Raw genomic sequence first — 15,798 nt, 5'->3', positions numbered from 1 at the left:
AGAAAAATATTAGACTATATAAAAAAAATATAAAAGACTGGGAACTCCCCTTGAGTTTATTGCACAATAGATTATTTGTTTTCACTCCAAGACTATCATCACACTATACTTCATCTAGCAGGAAAAAGACTAACTTAACAATCTAAAGCCTTGACTATTTAATAATTCTTTACCTAGTGTTAATCAAAAACTTTTCACAGCCATGTTCTTGATGTCCATACAATTTGAACAGTAATAACTTCCTTGATATAGAGATAATATCAGTTTAAGAAATTAACGTCATACAAAATTTCGCTTATAAAATTGACCGTTGAAGTCAATTTTTTTTAAGTTTTTTTTTTTTTTTTTTTTTTTTTTTTAGTTTTGAATATTTCCTGTTTTCAATGTCTATGAAGTGCAAATATCTTCTTTCATATTCACTTTCTTGTCACGTTTTGATATTCCTCAGCAGTTAGGACATCAGGGAATTTCTTACGTGTTATTAACTAAAATCCAAACTCTTCATATGGATCCATGTTTGATTATCTTTATTAACTAGCCTTCATAATATGCAACTAAATCTATCTGGACAACATTCCTTGTAATATTTTCCTTTTACAATGCAAGTTTTCCACATAACACTTAAGAAAAAGTTTTAAAATAGTCAGGTTACATGAAACAATGCTGTAAGTGCATTTAAGCACTTTTTTTCTGGTATAAATTCATGAAATTCACTCATGCTTTCAAAACGTACTGGCAGCAAAAACATAATCAGCAATTATTTTAGGAGGATGTACGCATTACAGATCATGTCCCGAGACAACTGATAATGTACCTGTTTGTTTTGGATTTGGATAAGTTACACACACTGGATCAACTATTTCAAAGTGGTTTAGGAAAATAAGTTGGTAAATACAATTACATAAGGATTTCTTGAAACAAATCATGCTAAACTAAGAGTATACCATTTTGTAAATTAACCACTTTAGTGGATAAAGGAAATAAAGCAAAAAGAGCACATTCCAACTTCAGGGCTTCTAATTCTACTTCTACATCAAAATCTTATCAATGCAAATTATAAGGAATAACCGTAATAAGAAATAGTACCATATGAAGCTAAAATATGAACTGCTTGACGTAAAATAAATGCATCTACAAAAGCTAAAACATTAAGTGATATACATCAAGAGACTAAATTCCTTATTACTGGCAACAGTAGAAGACAGATCATGGTGATCAAACCTGCAGATGAAGTTAAAAGAACAAGAGTAACTCAGATTTCTGTGATCGTGATAATCTGACAAGTTATTTTAAAGGGAAACACATCATGATTGACTGCTGCTTCCTACACTCAGTTAAAGAGGAAGACTAGAACGTGATGCAGGTAACTCATAGTATACTGTACACTTTAGAGAAATTAAAGTACCGTTGTGGTGCTTAATTAATTAAGTTAGTGGCAGATATTTACTTAAAATTATATACCAATGCACAAAAACACATCTACTTTCCTGTCTGGCTCATAAAATAGGTAAAGAAACTTGGATAAACAGCTGAAATCCAGCAAGTAGTACCACAGTTGTCCAAGCAGTCCTCTTAACAGCCCCACTAACCTGTCTATAGGAAGCACACATATATGCACTGTGTTAGGATGAGGTACACATGGAACAGTTTTCTCTGGATATCTATTAAATGCTATAAGAAATGACTGTGGTATGCTTGGATTAAGTTGAAGGCAGTTATTGTTGAGGTCAGAAAACAAAACCAAGATATTACTACAAACAGAAAATATGGAGGATGTTATTTCCAAGGAAAGTGACAAATTGGTGTGTAATTGTAACTCTTATTCTTCTTTGTGAATATGACAAATTGGTGTGTAATTGTGGGGATGGGGATGTCTTAACAGAGACTTCAGCCTAGGATAAGCATCCAAACAAGGACAGCACACTCAAGACAATCTGCTCAAACAAATAATAGCAATATAACAGACACACACCTGCACAACAACAATAATAATAATAAAAGAATAGGATTCTGTTGATTAAAAATCGGCACATAGTGCCATTCCAGGTGCTGTAGTTGTCCCATAACAGCTCATGTTATAAGTCAGCTCTGTGCAGGCTTAGCTACTGCAGGCATCTCAGCTGGCATTGCATGACTACACTTAGGCAACAGGATTTGGTCCTAGACGGTATGAAATTATTAAGAAAGGAACCTACAAGCTAGACATGAAAATATTTTCCATTAACTTAATACAGCAGTTTCTTAGGCAAAAGCTAATAAAACTAATTTAAATGCAAATCTTAGATAAACAGCAGGACGAAGCATTGTTCTAGACTCTTACGGGACACTCTAAATGCAGTTTGTTTTCAGACTTCCCAAAACTGACTGGATGTAACATTTACTTTATACACAGTTTAGTACGAATCAATTTTTTAAAATACATTTCCAAATGAAGTTAACATCCTTTTGGATGTCCATGTTTATTATCACTTACATAGTTTCTTGACAATACCTGAATCAAAAACAAACAAACAAAACCCACAAAACCAAAAACCATACCACAAGAAACCAAAAATACCAGGAGGTGGAATTTAGGGGTAGAGAGAGAGGCTGAAGCTGGTGAGAGAAACATGTCACAAGAGGCAATATTTCAATCCAAAGGAGAGAAACTGGATAAAAATTAGCGTTTGTCAAATAAAGGTGATTAAACAAATAAAGAAAAAAAGACAAAAGACAAAATCTTAGATTATGTATGGATATTCTGGAAATAGAACTGAGACAAGTCCAATGACGTAGTGCTCTAAAAATAAGATATTCCCCTATTTTCCAGTAACTCATTTACCTTCCTAAATAGGATGGAAACCAATTATCATGGGGTTTCTACCATCAGCTAGCAACCCTATCATGTGTCTTGGAGATAAACCGTTTATTATGAACAGTTGTTCATTAAATTAGAACTTTTACCCTAAATTTACTTTTCATGGCACTCCTTGATTTTTGTTCACCCAGAGACATTTTTAGACGATGCCAAGTCTTTAAAAACTTTTGGAAGCAAACTCAATGGAATTTTATTGATTACAAATAAACTATTTAGCAAACTAGTGAGAACATTTTTACTATACTTAAGTCTGAAAAAACATATTGGAAGTCGATTAAAAGTAAAACAACAAGGAAAGGATAAAATACATCCTGGAACTATAAAGGACAGGGTGAAGAATGCAGTAGTTCCACAATTTTTCTGAACTTTTCTTATTATGAATTGTGTACACAACCTCGGATCATCTCCCCTAGACTACTACAGATTTTCAATATGTATCAAAAGAAAACTGAAGAGAATTTCCACCCCACCCCAGTACTCCTAGATACCAAGAAGCATTTCATCACCTCTTCTTACTTCTGTGTCTGGTTACTCTGTCATCTCCAAAAACTTCCTTCCTGCCTTCCTAAATAATATTTGCCATTCTCTGTAGTTAATTAGCAAGGAGACACTTCTGTCAGAGGTAACAGTTCAGTAACTTGGCAGCAATGTCAGTGGTTAATGCTCACTGGTCTAATCCAGTTGGTTAGGTACAGAATCAGCACAAGAACTGTTCTTCGCTGTTGTTTATTTGGTTACGGTCCCAGTAATGCTCCAACCTCTACGGCCTTTGGAAAGCCTAGGTACCAAGTTCCTCGTCTGTGAAACAGGATAGTTATCTTGCCTTCCTTCCTCAGCAGTAACGCACACAGAAGTTTGCAACATGTCAACAATGAATCAGACAACAAGCATTGATGTTTGCTACAAAATAATTAAGAGCTATGGGCCTTCTATTGTTCTGTAAAGTATTTCTTGCCCCAACTTGAACCATTTCCATCATCCCTCTGCTACAGCTTAAAAAAGTTTTGTAGTGCATGCACTGCACTGTCTGTGCTTGTCTAGACAGCTAGAGTAATCCATCCTGTGTGGGGCAACTGCAACGATAAATGCTAGAGCAAGAGAAACACAAAATTTTACATTACCTTACAAGATGTTGTGACAATGAATTACAGTTGATGGGGATGGTAAGAAATGACAGAAGATTTCCAACACAGAAAACATTAGATAAGTGCTAAAGACTATTTCTAAAAACATTTAATTCCACTACAAAAAAACAGTTATGGTATAACACCAAACAATAAATTCAACAAAGTAAATGCTGGGAACATACATATAATTTATACATGGTCTTTTCAGAATCAAGTGGTATTGTGAATAGTATACAACTTTAGAATTCTGTAAACACACTGAAATCTGAGCTTTAAATCCAAAAGTCCTGTTTCGCAATGCAACTATTTCAAATTTGGATTTTATACCACATTCTCTTTACATTAACAAAAATATGTTTGTAACATCCAAGAATCAAATTGTCTGCATGAAATCAATCCTGGATTAAAAGTAAGTATGTACTTATGTACATAATCAGAATTAAATGCAAGTTTGTTAACAGAATTAAGTTTTCTGACAAAAATTATGTTGAGTACTATATGAGAAACTGTAGGACTGAACCGGTCAGAAACCTGGGGAGCACACCTGCTGGTGACCATCCAGAGGGCTTGGATACTGCCTTGCTGGCAACTATTCCTGGACTACTACATATACCTAATTTGGTTAACTGTACTCTTATAATTACATTTAGATTCATCCATCTTGATTCGAAAAGAGCCATGTTAAGAATGATATTTTGAAGTCTTCAAATCAGTTGTAATAGAATATGCTTAAGTCAGGAAAAGCTAACAGCCTGTGCAGAAAAGGCATCCTGAGCAGATCAAAGGAGCTCAGACGGAAAGGAGTTTGTTCTCCATTGCTAGTTCAGTTAGTTCCATAACTGTAGCGATTTCTTTTATACATAGGACAGAGCACTCCCCATCTTTCCCACACTCCCCCAAACAGGTTACAAAAGGCCAAGATCTGTGCCACAAATCAAGGCACTTACATATCTTTTCATCGGTTTACTTGCTTAAGCAAATGGACCTCTAGAGATGACCATGAAAATAAAGACTTATGGAAACAGAATGAGGTTAGGAAAGAACTGGAGAATGGAGATAAACTACAATGGCTAGCTTTTGGTAACATCTGATAGGATGAAAGCCTATCGGACTGAGATGCAACAATCAGAAGCAAGCAAGCAACATTTACACTTAGTATCCTTTTTAGAGGAAAAAATCAATGTAAAAACATAATATACAATTAATTAAAATAGGATGTATTTTACCAACAAATAATTAGTTAAGGAAATAAAAAGGTTCTACCTGTGTCTGAATTGCGATCTTCATTTCTGGATGGACTAATAGTAAAAGGAAGTTTACGTTTCATGGAAGACTTTTCTTTCATCTCCTTCCCCACATCACTCCTATCCACTTTTGGAGTTTTGCTGTAGGATGCAATCTTGTCCTTGCTCTAATATAAATAAAAAGTATACTAAGTAATTTTCGCATAAAGCAGGATAGTCTCATAACGTATACAGACTGAAAAGACTGCTATGTGAAAGTGTACGTGCAAGTGAGTATTTGTATCATTACATAGTAGCTCATTCAAAACCCTTTAAAGTAACCTTACTGAAAATAATCAATAGCATTTCTTTCCTTCTAAAGTGAGAATCTTCTGTGTTACATCTACTTCCAGGTACATCACTGCAGAACTGCTGTTTACTACTAGAGCCTTGATTAATAGTCAGAGGAACAAATTGGACAAGAGTTTGCTAAGTCTTAGAACCTTTAATGACCACACCAATTTGTTTCCCTGACTATACAATATTAATCACATTAACAGTATATTAAAAGCCCACACTGCAATTCAGACTGAACAATAACACAATAACAACCCCCTCCCCATCCCCAAATCCACCCTTATAGAGAGCTTCCCTTCTATTTCAACAGGGATAATAGTGTAGTGCATCATCTTCTGAAGCAAAATTTTGTAATAATGTAGAAAATCTATAAAGAAACTTTATTTAACTGGTATCAAATTAATTAAAAATAGGTACAAATAATTTGGAATTTTTAGATGCATAAATCTAGTCTTTTTGCTTATAAAACATTTTACGATAAACAGAGAAAAACAGTATGGACACAATAACTTGTGCTCGATTATTGATAATCTAGGAGCTTGAAGTATGGAAAAGACAGCACATTAGCAAGATGAATGCCTAAGAGAACCCTCTGCAAAGCCCAACATCTTTGCATACCAATCAAGAGCCAATGCAGAGAAACAGCATTTTCTAATCCTTTATTTTAAAACGTAGGCAGGTAAGAAGGGTAGTTTGATTATATCATCTGATGCTTTGAGTTTAAACTGTTGGCAAGAGAATAGGCAGCAGTGATTACAAAGAGAACCTACAAACAGCCCCCCTACGTGGTTCAGACAACAGATGTCCGTACCAGGGAAATCACAAAGAAGGGTAGGAATCAGTCTATTTAAGGAGAATTCCTGAAGTAGCAGGCTGATGCCCCAGAGAAACCTATAGTCAGTCCAAGTTTGGAAACCTGGAAAAAAAAAAAAAAAGCAAAAAATACACCCCTTACCCATCTCTCCCCCCAAACCAGAACAAGCCAAAACACAAAACAGAACCCACATACCTAAACCAACCCGCTCCAAAACCCCAAAGAAAGCAAACACCTCCCCAGACCTTTTCCTTAAATGCTAGAAGAAGAAAATCTAAAAACCCTAAGATTCCCCTAAGCTCTTGGTAGGTAAAATGTGAACGTTATTACCTTTGAAGAAATACAAGCTAAACAATCTAACAGAACTGATCATTAACAGCTGCAAACACACATATCCATGGACAAGGACAGACCCCAAACTACATTAAGTTCATTCTGATCCCTTCTACTAAAGTCTTCCACTTCTGCTCAGTCTCACCAGGAGCATTCTTTCCTTGTCCCAAACAGCTTAATCCAATTATTTCTCATACATACCTGTAAGAATCTCCCACAACATGATAGAATGGTATTAAATTTTTATTGCTGTCTTTAGGATATTATCTTACATTAGTTACTACGCAAAAGAAAGGATCAATTAAGATTTGTAATCAAGAAACACTCAAATAACTGGTTTAACTTTGTTTTGTAGAAAAAAGACAAGCCTTTCCCAATTGGAAATTCTTAAAAAGAAACATTTTTTAGAACTGATTAGTTCTAAAACTAATTAGTAGGTGCTCAAAGATGCACAAGCTGCTAACATAATTTGACAGCTTCGCATTTATTCCTGCGTATATGCGCTATGTGAAATTTGATTGACATATTGGTTTTTTTGTTAATCACTGAATATTCATTTATATGATCATCTACTTAAAAGGAGAGAGTGCTCAAAATGTATACTTTCAGACATAAAAATACAATGAAGTGAAAGAACAGGCTGCACACAATACACAGAAATTACAAGACATCTTAGAATGAGTATTTTGCTCCTTTGCTATTTTGGAAATAAGCATTTATCCTTTTCAAATGAAAAGTATCCTAAAATTTGCACCTCTTTACATGATGCTCATTGTATTAAAATTACTTGCTTTGAAAGCAAGCAATTTTCACACTTTGTGAGAAACAAAATATATTAAGATGGTATATAATGGTATATAAAATGATACAGCTTTATTTAAAGTAAGCATCCAATAGAAATTTGGTAGTGACTACATACAAGTAATACAGCATATCAAATAGGCTAAAGGGCCACTTAGAATGTCATGAACAACCAGGGGCTGACTTTCCAATCTGAAGGATGCAAAGAACAGGCTGTTTGAGAAGTCAGTACAAAGCCCAATACTCTTTAGTATTTCCAGTGACAATGCTGGTAGAGATGCAATCAGATATGCAGACAGTATCCCGACCGGGCAACAGGGAGATGCAAAGATCAATAGCAAATTAAAAATATAATCACTAGAGAATTTGTAAAGCAGTCTTCATTTGATAATAGTTTAAATACAAAACAAAAGAACAGGATAAAAACAAGGTTCTTCAAACTCTTAAAAGCAATGTACAACCACAGGACCCCACATTAAAATTCAGAGAACTCGTAACAGCCTCTTGGATTCAACTTCAAGTAAAGGAAGGCAAGAGGAGGTAGCAAGCCCTGTAGGTTAGAACATGCACTTCAGCTTAAAGAGTGAGCGTTCACTGTTTCACCTCCTTCTGGTCCTATAACAGCATCAACATATTTTTCAGGGTCTATGCAAGGTTCAAAATTCAGCCTGAATAGGTCTATGGATTAGTTCCGTGTGATCCACAATAGCAAACTAAAATGAAGCTGACATCTTTCCTTCAGGGGCCTATAATTTAGAACATCTGTGGATTTTCTAAGGAAGTTCATTAACCTAAACTGAAATCTACCAACCGAATAAAACATTGAATAAAGACATGATAATGTTCAGATCCATAAACTGAAAAAAAAAGAGCTCAAAACCAAAACACACTGCATATTCTCCATGTCCACTAGACTTAGAGAACATTTAATGGCTTTAGACTACAACAAGAGGCAAGTAAAGGTAATTTACCCTTACACTTTGCATCTAACTCCATGCAAGGCAGCACAGTTAAGTATCAAAATCAACTGCCCAAAGAGACTGGAATTTGCACCAGTCAAGGCTTCAAAGAAAAGCTCCGGCCAAGATTTGTCAAGAACCATGTAGAGCTTGTTGTGCTCTAGGGCAAATGGATGAACCGGAGCTGCACATCTCAACATTTAGTGCACGCCTCACTGGGAGGTGTAGTAACAAGAAGAATTTTCTACCTCAACAAAACCATACTGGTGTGCTACTATGAGGACATTTGTAATCTGTTCAACAGAAACAGCCTCAGGAGGCTAACAAATGGTAGCCTGGACAATCTCTTAATATCCCATTCCAGCTCTATTTTCTGCTATGTCTACAATCAATGACAATATACAAAAGGAGACAACGCGGTGCCATATAATTTATAATCTAGCAGATGTGCTAAACCTCAGTAGAATGAGTATTTTTTTTCTGCCTATCAAAAATAATTACATACTAAAGCATTTTCTGCATGGTACTAAAATGGCTTTGGGAATAACTATTGTTGGAGCCTTCTAAGATGAGATTTACTTTTTACAAAGTGAAAATGCATTTCCCCTTTGGACCACAGATCTACCTTTTACTTCCAGACTTTCAGCCATTTAAGATATTCATTCAGATACATTAAAATTTCCTGATGTTTATAAAATATCTCTTGCAAACACTGAATGATCTACCTGCTATACAGTCTTACCAATTTTTATGTTCCTAGGGCAAGCAACCAAAACAGAAATGCATATATGATAGAAACTCATTTTATTAACATAAACATTACTCCGTGCATGTTCTTAAGTTCTCAAAAGAACTAAAAAAAATAAATAGCTAATTCACATAGCTATTTACTGGTTGTCAGAACAGCATAGTAAATATCAACTTTCACTCAACAAGTATGAAAGATGAAGTCTTGTAACAGCAGTAACTTTAGGACTGTTGAATATAGGAACACCTATAATTAAACTACCTATCTTCTGTCCATTTAGAGAAATTAAGCTCTACAAGTAGTTCAAAAGTACTTCTGCACCAACAAATAATGTATTAATGGACACAGAAGTAAGAACAAGTTTACAAGCTGAAGTGCAGAAGTGGTTTGACTGCACTATTCTACAAAAGATTTGAAAAGAAAGGCAAAGCTACATGAAAAATAGAATGCATTTTTTGTATTAAGGACCACCGCCACTACCGGAATGCCAAAGACCCCAGAGTCTTTTCATACTACTACTACAGTGACATCCCTCGTGGAAGACTAAACGGTCACTTGTTAGTCACACAGTACTGACAAAAGTGTGTAGACAAGACAGTCTCCAGATTAATCCAGATTTATCAAGACACCTCAGCATGAAAATGCTTCACTAAAAGAAAAAAAAATACTTTTGTATTATTTATACCTGCATCTTCATTACCTCCTTATAGTATTACATTAGGTTAACCATGTAATTAGTCTAGCGTTATGTTTCCATAGCCATGTCCTTGGTCAAACTTCCACCTCCTCCTGGGCTTTAAGATGCCAGTGAAGCCTGGATTACTTGGGAAAACTAATCTCAAATACTGAGCAACCCAACATGTTTGTCCATGTTTCTAATTAGTATGCTGTACAGTCTTAACAACATGCCTTTCCTTGTTAGAACAACCAGCTAAGGACAAACCTTCACCACAACCAAAGTGACAATGAAAGGGTTTCATGTGACTACTAAAAATAGAAAGTTAATTTAGTCCTTTCTAAATCAAATGAAAATTTGCCATATTTCTACCTCCCCTACCTGGTGCTTAAATAAAGGACACCACGTTCAGCTTTCTGTTCCCTGGAAAAATTACCAACTTCATTCATAACAACTACTACCTTTGTGCAGCTCTCTTTTGCCAGAATATATCTGCATTTCAAAAGCTTACCCAACTTTTGCAAAGATAGCAGGATATGGGTGTTAAATGGCTCAGCAGACTGCTACTGTTATTAGCAGAGAGGGACCAGTTTATGGGGATCAGAGACAGGAGATTACTGCAGAGAAAGATCTCATGGCAACCAGCAAACACTGAACTGGGCGTAAGGGCCACTGCTAGGGCAGCTCCTTTGGCAATGGCTGCAAATTCACCAGCCTCTCTGGACACCAGCATCATTTTTCTACTCTAGCAGCACACAACAGGGAGAGGAGAGTCAGAGGTGGAACGTGGAAGAGGCCTCAGAAGTAAATGCTTGTTTTGACAAGTTGATTTGTTTTATAACTCAGACTGCAGAGCTCTTTGTATTTAAAATTCAGAGCTTATGGATGAAGAAAGTAATCTGAACTACAAGAATACGAACATCTATTTGTATACATTCAAACCTATAAATAAATGCATTCCAAGCATCAAGCTGTATCTTTAGCATAGAAACAGGAAAATTTAGAACTTGATATATTCCTGAAAAGCCACTATTTCTGCTCTGATGCAAGTGAAAAGATGAAAACATATTTTAACCTGTTCATTTTTTTTTAATTATAAAAACAATAAAACTTGAAAAAAATGACAGAAGTGGTTTCCTAGCATGAGCAGCCGTTGCTTCAAGATTTTCAGGTGTCAGAAGTTTTTTTTCCCCAGAAATATTGCAGTGACAAGATGTGAATTTATTAAGCTAGAAAATATTTTTATTAGTTAAATAAATAATCTAAAAGCTTTAGAAACTCTAACTTATTTACAAATAAATACATAAAAAGGCAGTACTGAATTATACTAGATTTCATTGCAATACCCTTTCTATTCCTCCTGTTTTAGGTCCCACTGATTCCCCCCTCCTTCCTAGTGTTGAATTTCCCAGTATTTCAGTTAACTTGACTGCATGCTGAAGAAGAAGAAGGAAAATAAATATACGTATTTTTTCATTCCTTTACTGTAAGTCAATTTCCTCTCCCCATTTAACTTCTTTCTCAGCTAAGTGTCAGCAGATATGAATACTTTTACCTCACCATATGACTACTTTTTAACCTCACTTTACTGGAACCCATAAAACAAGCTGAGAAGAGACTAAGTAGTCGAATATTTCATATAGATCTTTTTGGAAGACATACATTTTGAAGCAGATGCTGGATCTTCTATTCTTCTCCTATTTTTTCATCTCTACCTGACTTATTCAACAAGTGGTCTTCCAGGAAATACAGACTTCAACAAAATAGTAAGTATGAACAACACACCATCTCCTTTTCTAAAGGAGATAGCTTTAAACATTACTTGGGAGCTAAATGCAATCTGTCTCCACAGGGCAATGTACAACTTAGAATAATATTCTGTATTGTAAACTATATCCATGTATTTTCCAGCACTCAAAAATGGATTGTACAGTTTTTAACGTGGATTCACTCGTACTGGAGTTACTCTCAACCCCTCTGCAGCATTTGGCTTTCAAGTACTCCCAGAGGTAACAAGTTTCTGGATTATAACGGAATCTAAGAAACTTGTGTACGTTCATTAGTCTGTGCCATCACAGGCCTTCAGAAATGTTTCATTTGTTTGTTACGGAGACTAAGACACTGTAAAATTAAATTAAATATGAATCCTTGCTCTTTTCAGTGGATGAAGACTTCATATGATGTAAGATATGGAAATTATGCACTAACTTGTATTAAAAAAAAAAAAACAACATATCCAGCTTCCTTTTGATCTAAGTTATAAGCTATAACAAAAGGCATAAATTCTGTTCCCTAATTTAATTTAGGCGTGAAAGCATGTAAAAAATTGCACTAGATTTTTTTCCTCTGTAGTTCAGATTTCAGAATATAGATTCATATTTATTTCTTCCCATTACAGCAACAAAAACCATGATACAACTTGCTTTTCATTTCACCAAAACGAAATGGACACAAATATAATTTTATTACCTTTCTTGCAGTTGTTTTTTCCACCATGGTGCTATCACTGTCAGAATTTTCTATTTGAACTGTTTTTGTAGATGCAAATTTGGGCATTTTACAGCTGTTTAGCTAGCTGTATCCTGTATCAGTGGGTTCATCGTGTGTCTGAAAAACAAACAAAACACAGCAAAACCAATATTATATAAATATACAAATTAAAGTGTCATATCAAGAAAAATGTTTTTATTGCAGATGGTAGCAGAGCTGAACTGTACTCCGAAGAGTAGACTGACAATAATAGCAGACATCAAGCACCCTTCTCACCTACAGCTTCCACCCTGGGTTGAAAACCAAAATGCTAAACAGAAACACAGCTACTGCTGGGGACAGTGTCATTGGAAAATCACAAAGTCACCCGCTGAACTGCCTCATCCTTCTAACCAACCTCTTTGGCAGACTTAGAGCTTTCAGGTATTTGACATCTCATTGCTGTTCTCTATGTCACTTTGTTTTATAGGTAATAAGACTGAGAAGATGCACAAAACCATTTCCAGCAACACTATCAACAAAAATTTATTTTTCTAGCCAGGGAAACTGAAATATTGTCTACCTAAAATATTTTAGAAAGGCAGTCAAATCTTGGCAATGTGCTATCCATCTGATGCAAAAAAAAAGAGATACATTAGAAGAAAAAATTTTAAAGGTTAGACCTGGAAGTAGAAACCTTAATTCTCACTATCTAGCAAATCAACCACATAAGCCATCACTATAGATGTTTGTATATAAAACTCAAAGAACTCTGTCTGTGGTATTTCATCTCTGGGGCACACTGAGTATGCGTCACGACAGTTTCACATAACAGAATTTTGATTTTCCCATGTTACTTTTGGTTGCACTTTTCTACTTCGAGACAAGTGAAACATTTTTAATACCTGACAGTAAAAGTCAAGGTCGTCCTAAAAACTTATTTCAGGAGCATAGCAGACGGCTGCTCTTCATTGCCAATGCTGCCAGCAGTACACAGTCTAGTGATTTTTAGCATTATTCATTTATCATCTTTTTAAGAACTACAAAGTTCTTCCAACAAATAAAATAGTTATGATAAATTAAAAATCCAAAACATCCTGTCAACACACCAGAATTTTTACAACACAACCCATTAAGTACTACAGCATGCAAGCTGAGATAGAAAATCTGCAAATGCTATCGATTCCAAGTATCAACCAAAGGAATAGAGAAAAGCTAACATTTCTCTTCATGTTCTACGTTTAGGGCAATCGTCAAAACAGGATGAGAATAAGCAGAGCAAACTCAGTGCAATACAGTGAATGAGGAAAAGACCAAAAAAGAAAGCCTGACAGATGACATTAGAAAGTTAACCTAAAGAAGTCTGTATCAAGAACTTCCATTTGACCTGGGGAAGCTCACGAGCAATCATTTTCAAGTCTCCAAAGGTGTGCTGTTGATTTACTCTGCTCCGGCTCGTTAGAAGTAAAGCACAATGCTAAGGCACTATATGCTCAGGCTCCCCGTAAATCCCCAAATCCAGTAAGAGATTTGTGGCTTAGCTGAGACTTAAAAGCCAATTCCCAGCTCTGGCTGAAAACCAAGAGATCCAGACCAAAAGCATGGCCTATAGCAAGAACATTGTCATAACCAAAAATCACAAAATCATTTGCTGAACGTATCCATTTGCTGACACTTGTAACTGTAAGTGTCTGAGATGAAAAGGCCATGTGAAAATAAAAACTGCATTTGACTTCACTATAGAGCTTGTGATGTCGTATTCGTCTTTTTGAGCTGATGTGTCATGCCAGGCACACGTACAGGATCACAGTCTTACTGACTCTTATAGTAAATTTATTTTTTATTTTTTTAAAAACTCAAATAGGTGTTCTTTCAGGTGTGAAGTTTCTATTGCTGCTTTACAGTTAAAATTTTGGGAGATCATCGTGCAGAGAATTTGCCACTGTTACAGGACCAGGGCCACTGTTTTGTTTTGACAAATGTAACTAACAGACTAGAGCAGCAGAGACCAGTTTTTTCTCTTTAGTGCATGCTAGTCCTGACATCCAAAACTTTCAGATTCAAACAAATTTCTCTCTCCAGCAGACCTAAACCTGTGTGAAATTCTCTTACAAAATACTTGGTTGAGATGATAACTGTTGTACGCTACTTAAGGAAGTAACATCTTACTTCCTTATTCTTCCATAAGAGGAAGAGAAGAACAAGAGAGGAAGAAAAGTTCAAAATGCCCAGTCCCAAAGTCAGAAAATTAGGAAACACCAAACTGAAGTCTGCTCCTTCCCTCCCCCTTCCCCTGCAATGAAGTATTTTTCTTTTAACATTAACCACAAACTTATGAAAAACAGGAAGAGCTTCATTAGAAACTCTCACGTACAATAACCTGAATCTTGTTTTGGCTAATAAATCAATATAAAAAATACAATACTATGAAATTCCTAATAATCTACTTTTGCCCAAGTCACAAGAAACATTAGTGTACTCCCTCACTTCAAGTGGGATCAGGAGGGTCAGTAAGATTTATCAGTGTCAGCACTGATATGGGAAATAATCATTCATCTTTAACTGACACTGAAGCATGTTTATTTGCCTTTTAGTTTTCCTTTTTTGTTGTTGTTGTTGCAGGAAGAAAAAAAGGTTATCAAGGCAATGGAGAGTGCTTTAGAACTAGGTTCCTGTATTTTACAAAAAAAGTGTTTCTTAATGCTAAAATAAGCAATGAATTAGTATCTTCACAGACAGCTAATGCCATGCTGATTACACCATACACACAGTACTACCCTAACAGCAAACATTTCTGTTTTGGTGGGTTTAAAAAAAAACAACCCCCCCAAAAAGCAACAAAACCACACACACTGCAAATACACTTCTGCTCAGTTAGCCTCTCTGATCCTAAGTTTCAGTTGCAACAATTCCCAAGTTGAATTGTGCCCCTGTAAGTGCTTTTGTGAATATTAAAATAAAAATAACTTCAGCAATAATGATGCTCATAAACTGAAATTGTTCATCACTTTATTTTGAAAATGTAACAAACTGGCCCGTATGTTCTTCCTGTTAACATCTGGATAGATTATCATGATCACAACTACTTTAAAACCAATCAACAACATGTAAGAACTATATTTTAATCAAAAACTGTCATTATTTCAATCAAAGGATTTCTCTTGGCATATTCAATCATTTTCTTTCCCTCCTTTCTCAATGCTGCTCGACTCCCTAAAACCACCTCTGCTGCTGCTTTGCTTCTCTTCCAGTGCTTCCCACTCCCCACCTGGCTCTGGCAGCATGGAGCCCACCTCCACCAGCTCCAGGAAGTTGAGCAGTGGCGCCTTGGCTCCTGCCCCACCAGATTCACCCGCATTTTGTGAACACCAGCTTCTCCTTCACAAGCTGCACGGCCTCTGACAGGGCCTTTCAGGGCTTGCTACATGGTTAGC

General features: G+C 35.8%; 1 protein-coding gene across 4 annotated transcripts in view; it reads right to left on the bottom strand.

Annotated features, from left to right (window-relative positions):
- ANKRD12 (ankyrin repeat domain 12) overlaps window positions 1–15,798 on the bottom strand; it is a 63,534-nt gene that overhangs the window by 29,896 nt on the left and 17,840 nt on the right. Inside the window, exons 1-3 of one of the 4 annotated variants that reach the window (XM_035319711.1) lie at window positions 12,948–12,971; window positions 12,365–12,502; window positions 5,248–5,395 (exon numbers count right to left, since the gene is read on the bottom strand). In XM_035319711.1, coding sequence (XP_035175602.1) covers window positions 5,248–5,395; window positions 12,365–12,451 — 235 coding nt within the window. In that variant the 5' untranslated portion in view covers window positions 12,452–12,502; window positions 12,948–12,971. Of the gene's footprint in view, window positions 1–5,247; window positions 5,396–6,375; window positions 6,481–12,364; window positions 12,504–12,947; window positions 12,972–15,798 lie in introns of those variants that run through there. The other 3 variants (XM_035319712.1, XM_035319710.1, XM_035319713.1) reach the window with 3 other exon arrangements.

Source organism: Oxyura jamaicensis, chromosome 2, assembly GCF_011077185.1.
Source record: "Oxyura jamaicensis isolate SHBP4307 breed ruddy duck chromosome 2, BPBGC_Ojam_1.0, whole genome shotgun sequence".
In the NCBI taxonomy this organism is placed as follows: domain Eukaryota; kingdom Metazoa; phylum Chordata; class Aves; order Anseriformes; family Anatidae; genus Oxyura; species Oxyura jamaicensis.
Note: the sequence above shows the minus strand (reverse complement) of the source record. Positions and strands in the feature narration are given on the sequence as shown.